The following is a 24,441-nucleotide window of genomic DNA, read 5'->3' as shown; positions in this document are numbered from 1 at the left end:
TTCTGGAGCTTAGAGTTCGGGGTTTTTATGGGTACAGGATAGGGGGTATGGTGGACCAAAAGGCAACTTTTTGTCATGAAAACAGGAGTGCTGGTCCTCATTTAGGGCCATGGGTCTTAGGCTTGAGGGTGGGCCTTTGCCTTTGACTCTTCTACCCAGTAGTCCCATCTCCTGTGTGTATCAATACTATCAGAGCTCTTTCAGCAGGAAGAAAATACATATTCTAGGTGATAAAACAAGGTGTTATAGCTTAATTAACAGCATTTTCGTTTCTTACTGCATAAAATAACTGTGAGTCTTATAACTGGTATTTTGAGTCAATTAAATGTAGTATATAATAAATCAGTCAAGAATACATCACAAAGAATGATTCACATTTGCTAGAAAAGTATAAGCAATACAGTTGACTCATGAACAATGGGTAGATTAAGGGCTCCAGTCCCCACCATCGACAGAAAAAGTGAAACTTTGTAAAATATTTGAAGAGATTTATTCTGAGCCAAATGTGAAGACGGTGACCTGTGACACGGCCCCACGAGGCTCTGAGAACATGTGAACCAAGGGGTTAGGTTACAGCCTGGTTTCATTTTGGTTTTATAGTTTTAGGGAGACATAAGACATCAATTGATACATGTAAGGTGTTCATTGGTTTGGTCCAAAAAGGTGGAACAACTTGAAACAGGGGAGACTTATAGGTCATAAATGGCTTCACAGATTTTCTGATTGGCAATTGGTTAAAGAGTTATCTAGGCCAGGCGCAGTGGCTCACGCCTGTAATGCCAGCACTTTGGGAGGCCGAGGCGGGCGGATCACAAGGTCAAGAAATCGAGACCAGCCTGGCCAACATGGTGAAACCCCGTTTCTACTGAAAAAAAAAAAAAATTAGGTGGGCGTGGTGTCGGGCACTTGTAGTCCCAGCTACTCGGGAGGCTGAGGCAGGAGCATTGTTTGAACTCAGGAGGTGGAGGTTGCAGTGAGCCAAGATGCCACCATTGCACTCCAGCCTGGCACCTGGCAACAGAGCAAGATCTGTCTAAAAAAAAAAAAAAAAAAGAGTTGTTATCTAAAGACCTGGAATCAATAGAAAGGAATGTCTAGGTTATGAGGGGGTACAGAGGCTAAGGTTCTTTTTTTTTTTTTTTTTTTTTTTTTTTTCTGAGACGGAGTCTTACTGTGTTGCCCAGGCTGGAGTGCAGTGGCACAGTCTCAGCCCACTGCAACCTCCATCTCCCAGGTTCAAACAATACTTCTGCCTCAGCCTCCCAAGTAGCTGGGACTACAAGTGTCCGACACCATGCCCAGCTAATTTTGTGTATTTTTAGTAGAAACGAGGTTTCACTATGGCCAGCTGGTCTCAAACTCCTGACCTCATGATACACCCACCTTGGCCTCCCAAAGTGCTGGGATTACAGGCTTGAGCCACGGCGCCCAGCCAAGGTTCTTATTATGTAAGATAATAACCTCTTCAGGATCAGGAAAAAATCTGAAAGCCGAAGGGGATTCTCGTCAGAATGTAAATTTCTCCAGCCAAAGATAGCTTTGCAGGGCCATTTCAAAATATATAAAATAAATATATTTGGGTTTAAAATATTTTTATTTTTTTCAGGGCTTGCTATCTGTCTGATGCTATATTAGAGTCAGTTTGGAATTTGGCACCTTATTGCTACAAAGAGTTTATCTGTCTTAGGATCTGTTTTAATGTTAATGTTGGTCAGCTGTGCCTGAATTCCAAAGGGAGGGGAGTATGAGGCATGTCCAACCCCACCTTCTCATAATGGCCTGAACTAGCTTTTCAGGTTTCTTTTGAAATCCCCTTGGCTGAGAAAAGGGGTCTATTCAGTCAGCTGCGGGGCTTAGAATTTTATCTTTAGTTTACACCATGCAGTTCAAAATCTACCAATAACTTTTGATTCCCAAACAGTTAACTACTAATGGCCTACTGTTGACTGCAAGCCTTACTATTTAACATGAACAGTTAATTCACACAGATTTTGCATACTATGTTATTATAGACAGTATTCTAACAATAAGTAAGATACAGAAAAGAAAGTGTTATGAAAATGACAAGAAAGAGAAAATCTACCTACTAGTTATTGAGTAGAAGTGGGTCATCATATCAAGTCTTCATCCTCGTCATCTTCAGGTTGAGTAGGCAGAGGATGATGAGGCTCTTGCTATCTCAGGGGAGGCAGAGGCAGAGAAAGTCAGTGTGTAAGTGGACCTGGGCAGTTCAAACTTGTATTGTTTGAGGGTCAGTTGTTCTCTCTTCAGTGAATTTGCAATTCTACAGTAGAGAAAGCAGTGACATTGAACCTCTGAAAACGCCTCTGTGTTTAAGTGTTGGGTGCCCAAGCATAAGCTATTTTACTTTTTGGAGGCCTCAGGTTCTCCATTTGTAAAACAATTAAAATAACGCCTCCCACAAATGATTGCTGTAAGTAATTCGGTACAAGAAACTCAACTCTTGGTTCATAGAAAGCATTTAAAAGTGGTTACTGTTAATTTTATTTGTTTATGTTTATACATTTCTCAGCTAGGCATTCAAGGACTTCCAGAACACAGCCTCAATGCCTATTACTCACCACAGAAACTGCTTGCTTCTTCCTTGCCTCTGTGGTTTGGTTCTTACTTCTAATGCCTTTCCCCTCACCTCTCCCTCCTCATGTTAAACTTCAAATCCTGCCTATCATTCCATATTCAACTAATTAGTTACCCTGTATTCCCTGTTACCTTGTAGATTTGGATACCTGAGTTGATTTAGTTTCAATTATTTAGGTAAACATCCACGATAGGTGGTAATACCTAGTTTCCTTTGTATCATATCAGAAGGCATATGATGTTTGATTGTCCCGCTTTTAGTGACAACTGGATTTGGGGTTTGAGATGCTGTCAGGCAGATCATTCCATCATGAAGATTTCCATGAACCTTCTAACTAATGGTTGAGCATACACTGATGGCTTCCATTGATAATTTAGTGGTTGAAATTTAGCCATTTTCTAATTGCATCATTCTTTCTGCATGTATTAAAGGAGATGCTACCGTAAAGAATAGCATGCACAAGTTAATTACTTGATTACCTGAAACACAGCTTGTATAGAAAAAGGAAAATGGCTGCCTGGTTCTTCCCCTCTTAATGTTTAAAGAGATTGGATCTAGTGAGCCCCAAATGGAGAACAAGGAGTATTTTTTTGTTGGGATTCTTACTAAACTAATGGAATCTTATGTATTTTGTGTGTGAAATGATTTCTAGTCTTTACTATTGTTGGTGCCCAGTTGTCCTACTGTAGGCCAATGGCAGGGAGCCCTTTCCATTTGGTTTCTGTTTTTTTAATTATATGAGACCACTGATCTAGATAAATTCCTTACTTCCCATTACAAGAAGATGTCCCAGGTTTATCTTCCCATTTTCTGCCCTAGGCCTAGTTGACATTAGCTACTTCACCCAAAGTCCTAGAATATTTTAGTGGAAATTATGTTTAGAGAAAGCAAGAATTCTCATTACTACTGGGCACTTTCTGTCAACAGAGTCAGCAAATAAAAGGTTTTTTAAGAGAAAAAATGAATTTCTCATTCAAATTTAAGACTGTAGGCTTTTATTTAACCTGGTTTACTTTATATGGGTATCTCTTTTCAATTTTTCTCATGCTGAAAATCTCCTTTTTTAAATACTTCAATGTAATTACTTGTTTTATCTTAAATATACCTGTAATAGTTTTAAAGTAACAATATATGTACTACTAAAACTTGACACTTGAAATTTTTTTAACCTGATGTAACTTTTTTTTCATGTTATTATCCAAACAGTGAGTTTACATTTCTGTTTGTTTTTAATTTAATTTTTTTTTCTATTTTTTTCTTACATAAAACATTTATATGGTTCCAATGTCAAAATTATAACACAAGTTCATACTGCAGTCTGTTCCTGCTTCCTTCCCCAATAGGTGACCCTTTTATTGCATGCTTTAGTTATTCCTCAATTGTTTCTTTTTGAAAATATAACAAATAACATGTTTATCTATATAACAAACCTTCACATGTACCCTGGAACCTAAAATCAAAGTTTAAAAAGAAGAAAATGTAACAAATACATGTGGGATGTGTATATATACATGCATCTGCATGTGATTATGTATGTATATACATGTATTTACATATACATGTATATACTCACATGCAGATACATACATACATATACATGTATTTTTGTATGATCTTGTTTCCATATTCCCTTCTTTTTTACATAAAGGGTAGCATACTCTAAATATTATTTGCCTCTTGCCTTTTTCCACCTAATGATATAGCCCAGCAATCACTTCATAAAAGTATGTAGAGATCAGCCTCCTTCATTTTTACAGCTGCATGGTACCCCATTCTGCAATGATGTTACAGCCCAGTGGATTCTTCTTGCTCACTTCCCAGAAAAGCCAATGCAATGACACTAGCAAGAGTGTTGCAGCAGAGAAAGGGTTCATTTATTGCAGAGCTATCCAAGCAGAAGGATGGAAAATGTTTCTCAGACCTACCTCTCTAAGCATTGAGAGGCTAGGGTTTGGGGACTTCTGTGACTGGTTGCGCCAGGGAATAAAATCACAGGAGTCAACATTGTCTTCTTGCCTGAGTCGGTTCCTGGGTGGGGAAAACAGGATGGGTTGAGTCAGCTTCTTGATATATGTTACTCATCAAGGTGGTACTAGCTGGTCTATCGGAATGCAAGGTCTGAAAAGTGCCTCAAATATGAGTCCTAGATTTTACCATAATGATGTCATCTATAGGAACAATTGGGGAGGTTACAAATCTTGTGACCTCCAGCTACATGATTGCTTAACTGTCATTCTAACGTGGTACCCAATTTGTTAGTCTCACAAAGGTGCTGTTGTTTGCCAAGCAAAAAGAGGGTTATTTGCAGAAGGGACTATTATCATGTTTTAAAGGTAAAATATAAACTAAATTCCTCCCATAGTTAGCTTGACCTATGCCCAAGAATGAGTAAAGACAATTAGCTTGTGAGGTTAGAAGCAAGATGGAGTCAGCTATGTCAGAATTCTCACGTTGTCATAATTTTCACTGCCTTTCAATTTGAAAATGCCTTTCAATTTGAAAGGCAGTTTCAATTATATCATGACTGAGTTAATCAGTTACCTGTTGGTTGTTCTGATTGTTTCTAAAATAAAAGAAAATAACTTTTATCTGAGAAATGCAGGTCCTTTTAAATTATCAGGCCCAGAGAGACATGAAAATGAGGCAGCAATCATCATGTCCTATAACCCTTATTAAACAGTGTATCCATCTCTTGAAACAGCTTGCTGTTTTCACAGCTTAATAATGCCGTGCCAGAGACGATACCTCATACCCTATAACTTAATAATGTATACAGTCAATCACTAAGCAATGTTATATCTGTAAACCAATAAGAATTCCTAACAAACAACTTTGTGTCAACCCTCTTTCTCTCTCTTTTCTTTTTAACCTTTAAAAGCTTGCTTGTAACAAAGGAATACTAAAGCTCATATCCAAGGTTATTGGTTCTGAGTTTTCTGGGCAGCTGGCTTTGCTGGCTCAAGAATACTGTTTGAATTATATTTTGTACCTCAGCCTCTTTCTTTTACGTCAGTGTGGGTCTGGGTCTCCTAAAGGTTTGTTGAAAAATCATTGAAGTAACGAAGATTGATTAATAGGAGAAACACCATACAAATTTTTTTAGTGTTCATACATGGGAGCCTTTATTCTGAAGACCCAACTTCTCAGTGAGGTACAGAAGCTTCTATATAATCTTGAGGTTACTGAAAGAATGGGGACTCGGATCCTGATAAAGCAGGCTGTGGAAGGGGAAGAAGAAGAAATCTATGGAAGAGCAATAAATTGCTAGGGAGAGATTGAATCCCGGAACAGACATGAATTGTAAGTTTTTTTTGTTTGTTCGTTTGTTTTTAATTTAAATGACCCTTGGAGACAGTCAGAATGTTCATAAAAAGATCTACTCAAGTGTGGTCACATCTTGCTTTTTTCTACAATAGATAATAGGGAATAGGGACAGGAAGAAAAAATAGTTGTTCTCCTTAGTGAGTCTGGATCTTACACAGATAAAAGAAGTTCAGCTTCTTTCAGAGAAATGGTGGAGGACTGGGGAAAGGTTATAGAGACCTTGAGGTTTCAGTTCAGCATGTCAAAATATTACCGGTAACAAGTATTTGAGTTACCAGCTGTTAATCTGTATAGTCTGCAGCAACCTCAGTTCCTGCCTCCTGAGAAAAAAGAATTTGACTAAAGAAAAAGAGATCGCCGCAAGTTTCAGATGAGGAGTGGAGGCTCATTTTAAAAAGGTTTAGAACATGAAAGAAAGGAAAAGAAAGTGCCCTTGCAATAGACCCAAGAGGGCAACTTGAGTGCAATGTTTAACCTTGATCCTGGCACTTTACAGGCTGGCTTCTTTCCCATGATTCTTCCCTTAGGGTGGGCTGCTTGGATGCACAGTGCCCTCCTATGCTTGGGAAGTAGTACATGTAGCACGTTTAGGAAGTTGTACACATGCCCATCCGAGGCTTTCTTCCCCTTTTCCGGCGGGGTGCCTCCCAAAGGTCATACTCCACCATTTTTTCTCTTAATGCACATGCTCAGGAAGTTGCTTCTGCATGGCATCTGCAGTCAATTAACATTTTAGTGCAGCAGGTGTGGACCATCAGGAAATGGCCTCTCCCTGGTGCTGCCTGCCAATTTATCACTTTTATAAAGGCAATGTGATAATTGCTAAACCATCTCCTGACATTCTTAGTGAGCTGGGGAGATGCCTCTCCTGCCCCACTTGTGCCTGTCTACCTGAGAAATAAAAAACACCATATTGTGGAGTACTGGTTTCTGAGACCCGACACTGATATGTCCAATTTTTTGATATTACAAATAGAGCTTCAATAAATAGTCTTGTGTACAGTTTGTCTTTTTTTTTAAAACAGATATATATACCTAAAGTGAAATTTTCATGTCAAAGGGTAAATGTGTAAGCAATTTGGCTGGATATTACCAAATACTACATGACAGAGTTAGATCACTTTTTATTCTCAACAGTGTAGGGGAAGAAAAACTATTTTTTTTCTTGAAGGAACCCCAGTAGCAAAAGTCAGATTAACAAGAGAAAAACAAACAGAAGTTTATTAACATGCATACCTTATGTGTACATGAAAGATACCCAGGTATATTAGTTAGGGTTCTCCAGAGAGATAGAACTCATAGGGGAGATATATATACACACATATATGTGTGTGTGCGTGCGTGTGCACACACACACATACACACACACATATAAAGGGGAATTTATTAAGTATTAACTCACACTATCGCAAAGTCCTACAATAGGCCATCTGCAAGCTGAGCAACAAAGAAAGACAGTCCAAGTTCCTAAACTGAAGAATTTGGAGTCCTCCTATTCAAGGGCAGGAAGGGTCCAGCACGGGACAAAGATGTAGGCTAGGAGGCTAGGCCAGTCTAGTCTTTTCATATTTTTCTGCTTGCTTAATATTCTAGCCACTCTGGCAGCTGATTAGATGGTGCTCACCCAGATTAGGGGTGGGTCTGCCTTTCCCAACCCACTGACTCAAATGTTAAAAATGTTAATCTCCTTTGGAAACACCCTCACAGATATACCCAGGATCAGTATTTTGCATCCTTCAATCCAATCAAATTGACCCTCAGTATTAACCATCACAAGTCCACCATTATCAACTTGAACACATACACATCTCCTGAGATCATGCATAATCCTAAATAAAGACAGTAGTAAGGTCATAATTATGACCATAATACTACTATCCTTACACAACTGGAAACTGGAAACCCACTGATTCCCAACCCAAATGCTATTATGTAAAGTTAACAATACTTAAATGCTAATATGAAGTAAATAAATCATGTCACATAATAAAGGAAATAAAATGAAGATATATTCTTAGTATAAGCGCATACATGCACAAACACGTTTTTAACAAAAGAAGGAAGAAATACGGCAATTACAGTCCTCATTTCTGCAACTGGTCATATGGTAGTAGCTGGTATTGATGACTACCTTCTTCTACCACCCATTCTGTATCCCCTTTGCCTCTAGCAAGCACCTCAGCAGGTTGTGATTTTTTTTCCTGGTGGAGTGACCCAAACCTTCATTTCTGAAGGGTCTGCGCCATTTGTAGTCCTGCCTGGATTGAGCTGTTGTAGTTTCCCATTGACCTTAATCACAGGGCACGGTAATACTAAGAGATGCCCTAATGGATCTCCCGTATTCCATGTATACTTTTCCTTACCTCTGTTGTGGAGTAGTAGACTGATTTTATTTTGGTCGTCTGGGTCAATCACCAGCAAACAATGTAACTCCCTCTTAGCCTGTTGACTTAAAGGTAGGAGAAGCCCAAAGTGTCCAGGTGGCAATCTTAACTTCCAATTTAATGGAATCATTGTTAAATATTAATAATTTGTTTAATGATTATGTGAAGGTTATTAATAAATAATACTTTGCATGAATTTTATCATAGGACTGAGGTAAATGAATACTTTTTACATAATCACAGAAACATTGCGTTTCTTTAATGTAACAAATATCTGCTACAATGGAACAGGAAACATTCTTTTAATTCTCAGATCAGTAAATATGTGGTCCTTTTATGATAAGTGAAAACATTTGAAAATCAAAGAAATAATTCCCACAAAATATTTTTTTCACTTTAGGACCAAACCCAACACATTTTTCTTTCGGGGAACTTTTTTTTCTTATTTAATTCTATCTTGCAACTGGTCACCACTATCATCTTAAATACCCCTCCTCTGTCCACAGTGATTGGTTCTGATCAAGACACAACAATTGGTGTCCTATCGTGGAACTTTTAGTCAGTTTCAGTTTCAGTCCCTCACTCCAGTGACTGACATAATCATCTGAATTTCTGTTTCCTAGCATATATTAGTTGGTGAGCTGTGACTAATGCCCTCTGGAGGAGGAAACCAAACCAGTAGACTGAAGTGGCAACCTGGCTGTATTCCAGGCCTTGGTTCCCCTGTTTTTGATACTGAGGCTTCCCATTGTACTTTATTTAAGCTCTGTTTTGTTTTGTTTTGAGACAGAGTCTTGTTCTGTCACCCATGCTAGAGAACAGAGGTGCAATCTCAGCTCACTGCAACCTCCACCTCCTGGGTTCCAGTGGTTCTTGTGCCTCAGCCTCCTGACTAGTGGAGATTACATGTACCCTACACTACATCCAGTTAATTTTTATATTTTTAGTAGAAATGGGGTTTTACCATGTTGACCAGGCTGGTCTCAAACTCCTGACCTCAACTGATCCACCCACCACCCGCCTCAGATTCCCAGTGTGCTGGGACTACAGGTGTGAACCATTGTGGCTGGCCTAAGCTCTCTTTTGGATAAGCTAGTATGAGTTCAATTTCTGTCACTTGCAATACGGAGTCAACATACACACGTGCACCATTTTACATATTGTTTTAGGGAACTCATGGACTTCTGAAGAAGTTCATGTTTGAATTCTTATCCATAGATCTCAGATATGAAACTCTGTCCAAAGCTATGCTGTGAACATTAGTTTCCATATTATCTTTATCCAGGAATAAATAATTATTATAAAATCTTTCACTTGGTAGTTTTCACTCACTTGATCACTTTCAATCCTTATTACCACAGTTAAGTCAAGTATATGTCATCCTTGTTTTATATTTAAAGACACAAGTCTGTGAAAGTTAAATGATATTTTATTAAGCAGCACATCTAAAGTAAACCTCATATTTCTGCATAAAATCTGAAGTTCTTCCTTCTACGCTAAATAATCACCCAACTGTATTCTTCTGGACTGCTGTGCAGATAAAGTCAATTCACTAAGACAGTGACGTTGGAGCAGAGAGAGAGTTTAATAACCACAGGACCAGCCAAGCAGTAGGACAGGATACATTTCTCAAATCCACCTCCCTGAAAGCTCAGAGGCTAGGATTTTTAAAGATAATTTGGTGGGCAGAAGGCTAGGGAATAGGTGCTGTTAATGGCTGGGGATGAAATCACAGGAATGTCCAAATTATCTTGGCCTGCTGAGTCAGTTTTTAGATATGGGTTAAAGGGTTGGTTGAGCCAGTTCCTTGGAGTCACTGATCTGAGTAGAGTCAGTCAGTTGCCAGAATGCAGAAGTCTGAAAAATATCTCAAAGACCAATCTTAGGTTGTGACAATAATGATGGAACCTTTGGGAGCAATAGGGAAGTTACAAATCTTATGACCTCTGGTGTAGCGAACAATTATAGAAAGGCAAGCTAGGGAACAATGGCTGGTTATCATTGAACTAAGCATACATCTTAGCAGAATTCAGGCCCTTCCCATAACCCTAACCTCATGGCCTTTTATAAGTCTTACAAAGTTGGATTTTGTCCCTGAGCAAAAAGGGGGTTAGTTTTGGGAAGGGGCTGTTATCCTCTTTGTTTTAAGCTAGGAAATGCAATAAGCTTATGATGTTAGAAGCAAGAATCTAAATCAATTTAGATTTGCCTCACTGTTATAATTTTTGCAAAGACAGTTTCAACTAAGGTTGCTTCTAAGAAATACTGAATCTGTTGGTTGTCCTTAATTATTATTTTAAGCTACAACTTTGAAATTTTCCTTTGAAAGAATAAATATATTTCAACTGTAAAAGGAAAATATTCACTATTGGCAAGCAAAAATGTAATAATAGAAACATATAAAATATAATTTTAAAAGAAGTTTCAGCTTGCTTATTTGCATATCTTCTCACTCCAATTTTTAATAAATAGGCTGTGATGAATAGCAATAACCTTCTAAAGTATTCTGAAATCAGAAAATTCTTAGGAGAAAAGAGCCATAGTAATAAAAGTCTCATAATAAATAATTAGATATGCTTGTCACACATCCACCTTCAAAGGCTTCTATAAAGTGATTGACATGTGAGCCACCTGGATTAATATTCCAGCTTCAGTTTAGTTTCTACAAGAATCCAGTTATCCTGAGGAGAGGTAAACTCAAGAAGAAAATCAGAAGAACAAAGCCCATGACTGGGAGGGTTCAGGTTTTCCTAAACACAAGCACGTGAATCGGTCTTTGCAAGTTTGCATTTCAGAAATAATTGAGACAGCAGGGGAAATCATACTCCACATTATCTCTGAATGGAACAGCCTGCTCTTTAGACTTCTTCTCTGGCCAGGCGGAGGAATGATTCCACCACAGAGCTACCCAAGAGCATGCTCAGCCTTCACAGGCTGTATGCCTCCTCTATCCATCCCCAGCCCCATCTCTAGAGAAACAGATTTTCCTGTTGATCAGGCAATATTCACAAATGACAGCGAAAAATCAGGAAATTTTAAAGGAAGGGTTAAATAAATAAAGACAACAGAGAAACTTTAGCTGTGGCTTTATAGTAACCACTGTCCTAGATTTTGTCTTCTCTGTGGACCGACTGCACAGCACCTACCTTCACTTGGCTTACAAAAGGCTTCTGTGCTCCTTTGTTGCTGGAATACATGTTCTCACTGCTCTCAGCAGAGTTTCCAGGTTGTTGAGCAGCTCTGTGATTTACAAGGCCCCCTGGGTGCCCGGGATCTGGTTAACTCCCAATTCCTTTAGTCCAGGAATGAATATTTTCTGTGCTAACAGATAGAACAACTTGCCAGTTTAAAATTAGCTCCTCTTGAGTATAATGCATTGTGGTGTGACAACTTCCAGCCAGCCCTGACTCCCCTGCTTCTCTCAGGCTTCTAAGCGGCTGGCTGGCTGAGCATCCAGGTAAGAGGCCCATCTTCTCTTTCCTTTGTAATCTCTCTCTCAGCCTAATCAGGTGCTTTGAGCCCAGTGGGTGCCCAGGAAATATTCTTGTTTATCGAGCTGCCTGTGGTCTTACAGGAAGTGGGAACATAGTGTAGACCCTCCTCCCCAGGAAGGCGCCATTCTTCCCATGTCCCACTACCACGCAGAGACTTTGAAATTATACAGCTGGAGAAGTGTCCACCGTTACTTGCTCACCATTTGCTTTTCTCTATTTATGACAGAGCTAGTTGAAGATAGAATCTAGCAATAAAAAAAAAAAAAAAAAAAAAAAAAAAAAAACCACAGGTAGCAGAGAGAGAAGGAAATGTGCAAAAAGTTCAGAGTAAGCGTTTTTACGAAGGTTAATCCAGAAGATAGATGAATCAAACCTGTATGTGTAAAAGTATTCTGAGTATTACAAAGTATTGCGCATCAAGCATGTGCTAGCCATTCTCCATTAAGCATTCAATTAAGCTCCAATAATTCTTTTTAACAGTATGCTTTACTATTTCCATTTCACAGTCGAGACAATTGAGGTTAAACTGATGTAGGTCCCATACAAATAGACAGTAAGGACCATAATATACTCTAAAACCCATGCCCACACATCCAAGTTTACTCTGCCTCTTTGAAGGACTAGTAAAGGACTCACCATTAATATTCATTTACAATCTCACTAAACACCTGGGTGGGAGATAGAACGGGAAGGAATTGTGAAAAGAGATTAAAGGACATGCAGCAGCTTAAATCCAGAATGACTGGAAATACTCCTGGAAGAAATTCTGCAAAACAAATTTAAGAATATAATTGGCTTTAAAGATAAACATAAGAAGTAGGGCATTTTGGGTGTGCGGTGATAATGGCTGGGCTTTGCAGGACTGTGTAAGCATATAAAATTGCTGGAAATGTTGTAGTCAGGGATGTGATCACATTTGTATCCATCTAGGACTGTATTCCGAATTGGCTGACAGCATTGGTTCACCCACTTTATTGGGTTTTCTCATTCCTCCAGAGAAATGGTCAGCTGACTGTGGGCAATAAAGCATCACTATCTGCTAACAGCACATTCCAGGGAACACTTGTGTGGCAGTCAACAGCAGCTGCTGCCTGGAAAGAGATAACGTGTTTCCATCAATCACTCAGAGTAGGAAACGATTTCTGGGGCTACAGCCCACTTATTCAAGTGTGGCATCCTCTTGTCTAGAGTGGAGACTCTCATAGTGGAGGTTTAGGAGGAAATGGCAAAAGTATTGACATTCATTAATCACCTATTATTTCCTAGATACTTTGCATTAATTACTTATAACAATGCTATGAGGTAAATATTACTGTCCCATTTTACAGATAAAGAAACGGACATTCAAGGAGGTTAAGTTAGCCAAACTCTTGTGGTTGTTAGTAAGTGACTTTCAAACCCAGGCTGGTCCAATTCCAAAATCAGCTTCTTTTAATATACTATAGCTGATTCATTATGCATAATTGTTAATACCTAATTATGTACTACTTTGTAGACAGGTACAGTAGCATTAATAGTAACAGGAGAAGGGCAAGCAGGAGGAGGAGGATGATGGGGATGAGCATGAGAAGGAGTAGCAGCAGCGGGCTTTTTTTTTCTTCTTTTTTGAGACAGAGTCTCACTCCGTTACCAGGTGCCAGGCTGGAGTGCAGTGGCGTGATCTCGGCTCACTGCAACCTCTGCCTCCTGGGGTCAAGCAATTCTCTAGCCTCAGCCTCCGGAGTAGCTGGGACTACAGACATGTGCCACCACTCCTAGCTAATTTTCGTATTTTTAGTAGAGATGGGGTTTCACCATGTTGGACAGGATGGTCTCGATCTCTTGACCTCGTGATCTGCCCACCTCAGCCTCCCAAAGTGCTGGGATTACAGGCGTGAGCAACCACGTCCGGCCAGCAACAGGCTTTTTTGTGAGATTTCCATGGCTAGGCACTTTATAAAGATTGGCTCATTTAATAATCAGTACAACCAAATGAGGTAAATATTGTTACTATGATTCAAGATGTGAAAAGCTTTGTCCTTCTCCTTGGGACTGGAGAGATGTTTCTGGTGGGAGGAATACTGATGACTGCTTGGACAGTCATCTGGTGTTGATAGTGATGAAATAAATCTTATGAACTCCAGTCTCCATCTTTGAAACTAAACAACAGGACGGCGTGTTTTTAACCAAAATTTGGGATGACAGTGAAGCCATGGAGCTTTTTCAACTTGGCATATCTTGCTTGGGCATTTTTCTACTCCATTGGGTAGAGCTGTCATTTGGAACATTGATAGCCAGTTGAGTCTACATGTCTCATTATTGTGATCATTTTCTACTACATAATGAGCTACATCCATTAATCTAAGAGTATTTCTTACTACAGATTATTTCTTATTTATTACTATCGATTATTTTTTAGTTACTTTAGTCTTATGCATATACTTTAAAATGCATATATTTGTGAGGGCCATTTTGCAAATGAACAGTACTCACAAAGGACATCCCTACAGGTGTTGGTATGGACAAGTATATATTACAAAGCCCAGGGAAATATGTGAAGCTATTACCTAGTTTTGAAGAGGAAAGGGAGTCCTGCCAATGGAGATTCTCTCTCCGTTCCTATCACAGCTCCGCTCATTCCCCACGGCGGCAGTGTTGCGTCCTGTGTGTATTAAACTGTTAGGGTCCTGGCTTGCTTTCTTTCAGGTGTGTAACACTGATTAGAAATCACTCTCCTGGCCGGGCGCGGTGGCTCAAGCCTGTAATCCCAGCACTTTGGGAGGCCGAGGCGGGTGGATCACGAGGTCAAGAGTTCGAGACCATCCTGGTCAACACAGTGAAACCCCGTCTCTACTAAAAATACAAAACATTAGCTGGGCATGGTGGCACGTGCCTGTAATCCCAGCTACTCAGGAGGCTGAGGCAGGAGAACTGCCTGAACCCAGGAGGCGGAGGCTGTGGAGAGCCGAGATCGCGCCATTGCACTCCAGCCTGGGTAACAAGAGGGAAACTCCGTCTCAAAAAAAAAAAAAAAGAAAGAAAGAAAAAATCATTCTCCTTAGGTCACTGTGTATTTCTCAACTAATTCAGCATTAGATTCGCATTCGGTTATGTCCACTAACACCAGTTTAAAACTATACGGCAGGCCCTATACTAAACTTACACGTGTCTGTCACTTTTGCCCGAACTCTGGCAGTTTCCTTGTGCTCAGAGATGGGAACATTCCTAAAGGGAACGAGCCAGTGTCCCTCTGAGACTCATCCAGGAGATTGATTTTCACTTTTATTCTCAACTTGCCCTCAAAACACAGATGCTGTGCTTAAATGACTAATTGATCATTTTATTTCAATTGCACAGAAATGATGTTGAAAAAGTGAGCAGACCTTGGGCTATTAGAGCTCAATATTGGGCGGAAAACCATCTAGTTATCAATTAAAATTAGAAACTCAAATCCCCACTCTTTTCAATTGTCATGGCAATAAAGAAAAATATACCCCCAAGTGGTAACATATTGATCACTAAATTCATTCTTATGAAACGATGCCTTGTGCAATGTTTATAATATTAGCAATGTCAACTGCAGGGGAAATCTGCTGGTTCTAATAGCTAATAATTTATATATATTTTCCTTTACCACAAGCCATAAGTGAAATGTGATAGTCTTTATATGCGATGGATCTGATTCCCCTTTCTACCACATACTTTACATAAAATCGTATACTGTTGTTATCATTTGTGTAAGTTAATAACTTCTTCCACAGTGTTCCTTATATTTTACAAGTAAAATGCGATTTGGGTCATCGGCAGTGAAGAAAGATTAGAAAATCCAAACTACTTAGACAAAAAGGCAAAATTCAAGACTTCCATGGTTGTTACCCCATCCTTTCTAAATTTAATTGCTATTTCCAATCAACAGTCAGTCAGTTCCAATTATGTGTCTTGCACTGTGCTCAGCATTATAGTTGAATCAAAGAAAATTAAGACAAGGGCCTGGCCCTCAAGGAGAATAGATAGAAACAGATGTGAAAACTGAGTATAATAAAAGGCCAGCCAGGATAAATAATACAGCACTGGTAGGACGTTGTCAGAATGCAGAGGAAGAAGGAATTATTTTAGACTACGGGGTGCTGACAGGATTTGGAAAAAGTAATGGAGTCTGGAGAAGAAATGAAAAGAACTTCAATATACAAAAAAGAAGATGTCAAAGTCTCCCAGCTAAGGGAAGAAAACACCACAGGGCATAGAAATTCAACCGTATTCAGGGAATGGGTTGGGGTTTCTACGTCTCGGAACCAAGTGGCAAGGGGAAGTGATTAGGAGATGAATCTGGAGAATTAGGTTTGGCAAATTTTGAAAGATTTTAGATGCTGTGATAGAATGCAAACGTAGTCAGAAATTATTCTCATCCCTTTATGCACACAACCTCCCCAACCCCCTTTTGAAATAGACTGTTTTTAAAAGCATTTTAGATTTACACAAAATTGTCCAGAAAGTACTGAGGTTTCTCAGGTGCTCCCTATCCTCCCCCTACACTCTGACACGTGATTTCTTCTATTATGATTTTGTATTAGTGTCATATATTTGTCACAACTCATGAACCAATTGGCACATCATTACCACCTAAAGTCCATAGTTTGCATTAAGGTTCATGCTGTGTCATACATCCTATGGGTGTTGATAAATGTATAATGTCATGTGCCTACCATTAAACTATCATAAGGAAGAGTTTCACTGCCTTAAAATTACCTGCGTGTCACCTATTCATTCCTCCCTCCATTCCTCAAACCTCTGGCCTTCATTGATCTTTTACTGTCTTATAGTTTTGTCTTTTCAAGAATGTGATATGATCGGCCAGGCATGGTGGCTCATGCCTGTAATCCCAGCACTTTGGGAGGCTGAGGCGGGCAGATCACAAAGTCAGGAGATTGAGACCATCCTGGCCAGGCCAACATGGTGAAACCCTGTCTCTACTAAAAATACAAAAAATAGCTGGACATGGTGGCGTGCACCTGTAGTCCCCAGCTACTCAGGAGGCCAAGGCAGGAGAATCGATTGAACCCGGGAGGTGGAGATTGTAGTGAGCTGAGATTGCACCACTGCACTCCAGCCTGGCAACAGAGCGAGACTCTATATCAAAAAATAAAAAAAGAATGTGAAATTAACAAAAATCACACAACGTATGAAGCCTTTTAAGACTGGGTCTTTTACTTAGTGAAATGCATTTAAGAGTCTTCCATGTTGGCCGGGTGAAGTGGCTCATGCCTATAATCCCAGCACTTTGGGAGGCTGAGGCACGAGAATCGCTTGAACCCAGGATGAGGAGGTTGCAGTGAGCTGAGGATGCACCACTGCACTCCAGCCTGGGCAATACAGTGAGACTCCATTTCAATAATAATAATCTTTTAAAAAGTCCTCCGTGTCATTTCATGGTGTGATAGTCATTTCTTTTTATTGTTAAATAACATTCCATTGCCTAGATGTATCACAGTTTGTTTATACAACTATCTTTTGAGGAATATCTTGGTTGCTTCAAATTTTGGGTAATTATGACTAAAACTGCTCTAAGTATTCCACGCACATCTCTTTTTTATTATTTATTTATTTATTTATTTATTTATTTTTGAGACCAAGTTTCACTCATGTTACCCAGGCTGGAGTGCAATGGCGCGATCTCGGCTCACCGCAACCTCCGCCTCCTGGGTTCAGGCAATTCTCCTGCCTCAGCCTCCTGAGTAGCTGGGATTACAGGCACGCACCACCATGCCCAGATAATTTTTTGTATTTTTAGTAGAGACGGGGTTTCAACATGTTGACCAGGATGGTCTCGATCTCTTGACCTCGTGATCCACCCGCCTCGGCCTCCCAAAGTGCTGGGATTACAGGCTTGAGCCACAGCGCCCGGCCTTCGCACATCTCTTTTTAATGTGACTTTGCAGCTCTGCTCAGCAACATACGATGTCTGTTTCTCTACCCCTTGTAGCCAGGCTTCATCATTTGATTAGTTTGGGCCCATGGCTCACTAGCAAGCAAGAAGAATGAACACTGGGACTTTGCCTGCTTGCTGTTCTTGGAACCCTGCCACCACTAAGGAAAGAAGCCTGGGCTAATATGCTGGTTGATGAGACACAAGACCCAATTATTCCTGGTAGTCCTGGCTGACAGCCAATGAAACAACCCTAAGTTATTCAGCCACAGACTGATCTGCCAGTCTACTTCAAACACATGAAAGACTGATAGAAATCAGCAAAGCAGAGTTATGATGAGAAGCTAGACACACTGGAAACAAGAAGTTTAGAAGGCTATTGTCATTAATCTACAGAATGGATCATGAGGATAAACATTTTTGGATGATTATACATTGGGTTTTACATATATTGTAGCAGAGAAAACTGTGAAAAAGAACATCCATTTCTTCATGGAGTATAAAATAATACATCATTCTTAAATTTTAAAATCAACAAATATCAATGAACTATCTAAATATAAATCTTATTCAAGAGTAACCATAGACCTATGATAAGAACATTTCCATGGTATCTCTGTAATCATACCGACCGATGTTTTGAAAACTGTCGACTCCTTGCAATAGAGGATTTCTGTCTCTGGAAATAAATGCTTCAAGGCAAGTACAAGCTATTATCTATGAAAGCGCAGACACAAAAAGCTTGAAATACCTACTATCTTTTATCTTAGGTGCCAACCTTGGACTGGAATCAGAAGATCAGAGTTGGAAACGTAGTAAAGAGGTTTATTTTGTAATTTTTATTATTTTTGAGACAGGGCCTCGCTGTGTTGCCCAGGCTGGAATGCAGTGGCAACCATCATAGCTCACTGCAGCCTTGAAGTCTCGGCCTGAAGTGATCCTTCTGTCTCAGACTTCTGAGTAACTGGGTATATAGGCATGTACCATCATACCCAGCTAATTTTTACATCTTTTGTTAGAGATGAGGTCTCGCTATTTTACTGAGGCTGATTCTGAAATTCTGGCCCCAAGAGATCCTCCTGCCTTGCCGTCCCTAAGTGATGGGATAACAGGCATGGGTCACTCTCCCCAGCTGTAAAAAGAGGTTTGTAATTAGAAACTCAGCGGACACTTTGGGCAGCGACAGACCCTCGGGGGCAAAATCGGCCACAGGAAGAAGGAGACTAGGAAGGCAAGTGGAACGTGTAACAGGAGAGCATAGTGAAAGACAGCAATTGACAAGTTCGTGTTCTAGAAATGTGGCTTTTGAATGCCCCGTAAGAGCAACCGTATTTTGTCAAGTGGACTGAGCCTTTCTACAGAGAAACTTGTAGACATTCAAGAGGCAGATAAATAAAACTGTGTTGTTAATAAGGTGAACTAATTAAAAAAATACTCCCTGGCCACTAGATCAGATCTTGGATATAAGAGAGTAGCTTAATATTAGTTTCCGAGCTATCTGGAATGTCCTTCCTCCATGTAGGTACAGGGGTCGCTCTCAGTTAAGTAGCTACTCAAATGTCACCTATCACAAAGAACTTCTTTGACTCCAGATTCTAAAAGGCCCTTCATCTCTCATAGACACACTTCCTGTCTCATAATTTGCTCTGCTTTTCCTTACACTTATCGCTTCTGATATATTTTTATATAATTTGTTTATTTTCTCTGATGCACTGTCCCCACAAGAATGCAAGACCCATGACAACAACAGCCTGATTTCCGGGTACATCTCAGCGCCCAGTTTAAAGGCCCTGGCCTTAGGCCCTTAGTAAATATTTTACAAGTATCAAGCAAACTGAAGCATGTTAAGTTAATGAATAAATGTCAGAGCAAGTCAAGGCGTGGGACTCTGTCCCACCTCGGTCTGGAGAGGCTTAGATCCTCTAAGATGTTCGTGCAAGCCCACATATAGGCAGCACCTACAGACTCATCTATAAAAAACTAAGGCACAGAGAATCAGGGGCTGTTATGGCAACTGACAGATGGTGATAATAAAAATTATATTCACTAATTTTGTTTATTCTATTGATAGTAAGACATCACATTAAAAGGTGTGTGTGAAGAGGTATACCTTAGAACTGATGAAATGTAGTATTGTCAATTCTATAATAATTCTTTTGTTTAATTTTTATTGACCTGAAGTTGAAGATGGAGAAAAATAATTCAGATTGAAGTCAGGTACTCAACTGTGGCTTAGATTGCCACTTTCCTATGCAATATCCATTTTCTCTTCCTTCTTAATAACATATCCCTGAGTTTTACCTTGAGCACACCACCTCTCAGAATTAAAGAATGTTATTTCCCAGATCTTCCAGCTGCCCTTATAGTGAGGTGTGGAGGTGTGGTCATGTGACTATGTTGTGACCAAATGAGACACAGATGGAAGTGTTGTGGGCATCTTCAGAGAACGTTGCTTACAAAGAGCTGACTCCATTGGGAAGGACTCATTTTTACCAGCGTTCTGCAATTCTTCTCAAAACCCTCAACTCAACGACGATGGTGGACACCCCTGGAATTGCATCCACTCTCTTGCGACATAAAATACTATTGAGAATGGCAGCCATGCACTCAGATGGTGAGGCGCACAGGTAGGAGTCCCTGCGAGCGCTGTAGAGTCACCACACAGCTCAGTGCTGCCCAGCTCAGAATACCGGCGTAAGTAAAAGTCAATTTCTATCCTGTTGCTGTTACATGAGTTGAACCTAATTCTAACTGATAAACCTGACTTCCAGAATTACAAGAGGTTATTAATTTAAAAAATACTGGATTTATGTTTAGAAAAGATGGGTTCCTGTTGCCAGTTTCCCTGACAACTGTTGACACTTACAATGGGAAAAGTGATTTTAATGTTTCTGGAAATCTGTTTCTTCAATTTTAAAATGGGAGAAAATAATGTGTATGTGTAATGTTGTTCTGAGAATGAAATATAAAGCTACATAGGAAAAGTATGTTGTATACTTTAAAGTATGAATAATTATAAATTTGGGGGGGTGAGGGGCCTTTGCAAAAAAATAGTTTAATCCTTGTTTCTGCTGGCCTGCTTAGACATTCTGAAAAAGAAATCAATCTGTGTCTCATCACACAATTTGATTGATAATTAGGGACCAGCTTCTATGTGCAGATCCGTATTGGGGGCTCTGCTACAAATAAATAAATAAATCATGATGCCAGCTACCAATCGCCTCTGAACTAAATAGAAGGGGAAAAGTTTTTTGTTTTGTAATCAACTATAATCCAGCCATGAATTACTTCCACTCCCCTTATAAATAAACTACATATTGCAAGTAACAAAAATTAATTTTGGTTTCTCTCCACCACAAATCAATATCTGGCTAGATGGTATCATTTCTTAGAATAATTGAGTGGAAAAGACTGAGAGCCATGCTGATTATTTTCTGACAATTTCTATGCAGAAAAGTTTTTAAACCACATTTTAGAATGAATTTGGAAAAGTTTCACGTTTCAACTTTGGACTCCTCTATGGCATAGATAAAATATTAATTTTTAGAAGAAACTGTAGATTCAAGGGAAATAATATAGATGGCAGAGTAAAAAGAGCTGGTTTGTGCAACACATATTTGCAAAAAAAATAAAATTAGTAAACAAGGGACAAATAGTGCCAAAACCTTAGACTGGCACTTCTGCATTTAGTGGGGAAAAGAGATAAGAAGTAAATGTAAAGGCTATTAACACAGTATAGTAATTGCTAGTGATGTTTATAAATGTTTCTGGCTTTCTACCTTCTGGGCATTTTAGGGTCCCTTTATAGATGGGCGATAAGGTATGAACAGAATATATATGTCTCTTTTTCTTTTTCCTTTTTTTAATTGAAAAAATAAACAGAGGGGTTTCCTTTTATTGCTCACGGTGAAGGGCAGTGACGTGATCCTAGCTCACTTCGGCCTTGACCTCCAGGGCTCAAGCCATCCTCCTGCCTCAGCCTCCTCAGTAGCTGAGACTACAGGCATGTGCCACCACGCTTGGCTTAGATATGTCATTTTTGAGCCTAAGCATTCAGTTATTACTGCCAGATCCCTAGAGCTTTTTCCTCTGCCATTATGACCAGCACTGTTTGAAATGGTGACTACTTCATCAGAGTGATCTCTAGAATGTGGTAAAAAAGCTGACCAATTGTAGACACATAGAAGGAGCAAGAAATACGTTTTGATATTTTTTTTGTCACTGATATCTTGGATTCTTCATTACTGCAACATAAGCTAGCCTTTCCCCACTAGTCTATACCATATTAGAGAGTTTGCCATATCCTGTCATGGAGAAGCCATAGATAGAGGTAGAGCTATAAACTATATATGTATGATGGAGACATTTGAAAAAAATAACTGGATATCCATGGAGATTTGCTCCACCAGTTATGTGAAGTTAAGTAAGTTAAAATGTGAAAGAAAAAATAAGTAGGAAAATATAAGAAGTTATTTACTGATTTCTTACAGGAATGGTGTATACAGAAGCTGTATTCTTTGCTGAACATATAGTGAGGCTGGGAATGAGTGCTAAATTGCTCTGGACCTAGGGAGAAGTGGAAAGGGAGAGATATAGCAAAAGCTAATAGTGGAATAATGAAAAACAACACCAAGGCCAAGAGAGCTGGAAGACTTGGATGCTGGAAGAGGGGAAGGGAAATGATGTGACTGTAGGTCAATTAGAACTTTGGGGGTAAAACTGAAATATCTAACTGGAAATTATATATATACATATTTTTATATAATATATATAATTTATATTATGCATATAATTTATATATAATTTGGGACCAAGTCTCTGTCTCCCAGGCTGAAATGCAGTAGTGCAGTAATCATGGCTCATTGCAGCCGTAACCTCCTGAACTGAAGTGATCCTCCTGCCTTGGCCTCCCAAAGTGCTGGGATCACAGGCGTGAGCCACCTGTGCCTGGCATGTGAAGTATTTTTGTGTAGCATACAGACACAACCTTCTCCTCTTTTTTTCCTACAAAATCTTCACAGCATCTTTCAAATCAAATCATATTCCCACAAAGCCTTACAAACTACTGTAGGTTTAACGGAAATGTTGAGTCTCGATTCAAGGCAGGAGTTGGATAAAACTATGAGGTTCCTATGGACCCCAAATACAACTGGTAAACAAACATGTTTTTCCCTTTTTTATACAATCATACTACTCTGTGCTTCTAGAATCACAATGAGATTGCAAAAAAATGAGTGAAGAGACTTATAACTAAAAAAGTAGTCAAAGCTCTAAGAGAGTAATTTATAACTACTATTTTTATAGCTTTCAAATGCATTTTGGGGAAGAGTTAGGTTGTCCTTTATTTGAAAACAAATTTTTTTTTAATTGTAGGAATTTTCTTGTTCTTAATAAAATCTTGGAATCCAACACTGATGGTTTTCAAACCAATAACAGCTTACAGGTAGGGAGGAGGCCAAGACAAGAGAGGTCTCTGCTTCCACCATCTCTTTCATTTAATCAGACTGTCTCTGCTTTTATATATTTTAAATATTAGAATTCCAGAAAAGATTTGACTTTTTTTTTTTAAAGAAAATGTTTAAAGGTTCTTTGGGTAAAGTTCGAACACTTCTGGATATACTCTCTTTATTAGTGAAAGCATAGTCAATAGCATCCAACCTAACGTGAAATTTCAAATACTAGTCTTCCTGGTCTTTTCTGAAAAAGCCCCCTGGGCATTTTTTTATACTTTCTTTTTCTTTCTTTCTTTTTTTTTTTTTTTTTTTTTTGTGGCGGTTGTTTGCTCTTGTTACCCAGGCTGGAGTGCAATGGCGCGATCTCGGCTCATCGCAACCTCCGCCTCCTGGGTTCAGGCAATTCTCCTGCCTCAGTTTCCTGAGTAGCCGGGACTACAGGCACGCGCCACCATGCCCAGCTAATTTTTTGTATTATTAGTAGAGACGGGGTTTCACCATGTTGACCAGGATGGTCTCGATCTCTTGACCTCGTGATCCACCCGCCTCGGCCTCCCACAGTGCTGGGATTACAGGCTTGAGCCACCGCGCCCGGCCTATACTTTCTTTTTCTTAATCAACACTACCTCACCTGCCACGAAGCTCCCTTTCTTGTACTCTCAAGACAACAGCAAATCTGCCACTCTGATCTTATGCGCTTAGAACATCTGTGCCATTTACCTTCACTTGTGCATCTCTCTCTATTTTCCACTAATGGTTATATTTCACATTTTGTTTGTTTTTAAACTTTTGTTCCAAGTTTTTTTTTTTTTTTTCTTTTGAGATGGAGTCTCACTGCCGCTCAGGCTAGAGTACAGTGGTCGGATCTCCACTCACTGCACTCCACCCCACGGGTTCAGGCAATTCTCCTGCCTCAGCCTCCTGAGTAGTTGGGATTACAGGCACCCACCATCACACCCAGCTAATTTTTGTATTTTTAGAAGAGACGGGGTTTCACCATGTTGGCCAGGCTGGCCTGGAACTCCTGACCTCAGGTGATCCGCCCACGTCGGCCTCCCAAAGTGCTGGGATTACAGGTGAGCCACCATGATCGGCCTTATTCCAAGCTCTGTATTCTCCCATGTGTCTCTGACTCCTTCAGCCTTGTGAGTGATTGGTGAATTTGTCAATCACCAGGACTTCAGCTACCCATCTTTAATTATAGACACAAATCAAACTAAAATAATATCTTTAAAGCGGAAATTATGAGATCATTTATATGTATGTTTTATGATCCAAGTAGAGT

General features: G+C 39.6%; 1 protein-coding gene across 1 annotated transcript in view; it reads right to left on the bottom strand.

The window, feature by feature from the left end:
* Positions 1-1,795: 1,795 nt before the first annotated feature.
* The window catches only part of CBLB (Cbl proto-oncogene B), a 261,652-nt gene continuing 239,006 nt past the window's right edge, over positions 1,796-24,441 (bottom strand). The window contains exons 18-19 of the mRNA XM_032299210.1: positions 4,525-4,627; positions 1,796-2,284 (exon numbers count right to left, since the gene is read on the bottom strand). Of these exons, the coding sequence (XP_032155101.1) occupies positions 2,140-2,284; positions 4,525-4,627 (248 nt within the window). The 3' untranslated portion in view covers positions 1,796-2,139. The remainder of the gene's footprint in view (positions 2,285-4,524; positions 4,628-24,441) is intronic.

The sequence above is a fragment of the Sapajus apella genome, unplaced genomic scaffold (assembly GCF_009761245.1).
Source record: "Sapajus apella isolate SASKATOON/1434 unplaced genomic scaffold, GSC_monkey_1.0 scaffold40, whole genome shotgun sequence".
NCBI lineage: Eukaryota > Metazoa > Chordata > Mammalia > Primates > Cebidae > Sapajus > Sapajus apella.
Note: the sequence above shows the minus strand (reverse complement) of the source record. Positions and strands in the feature narration are given on the sequence as shown.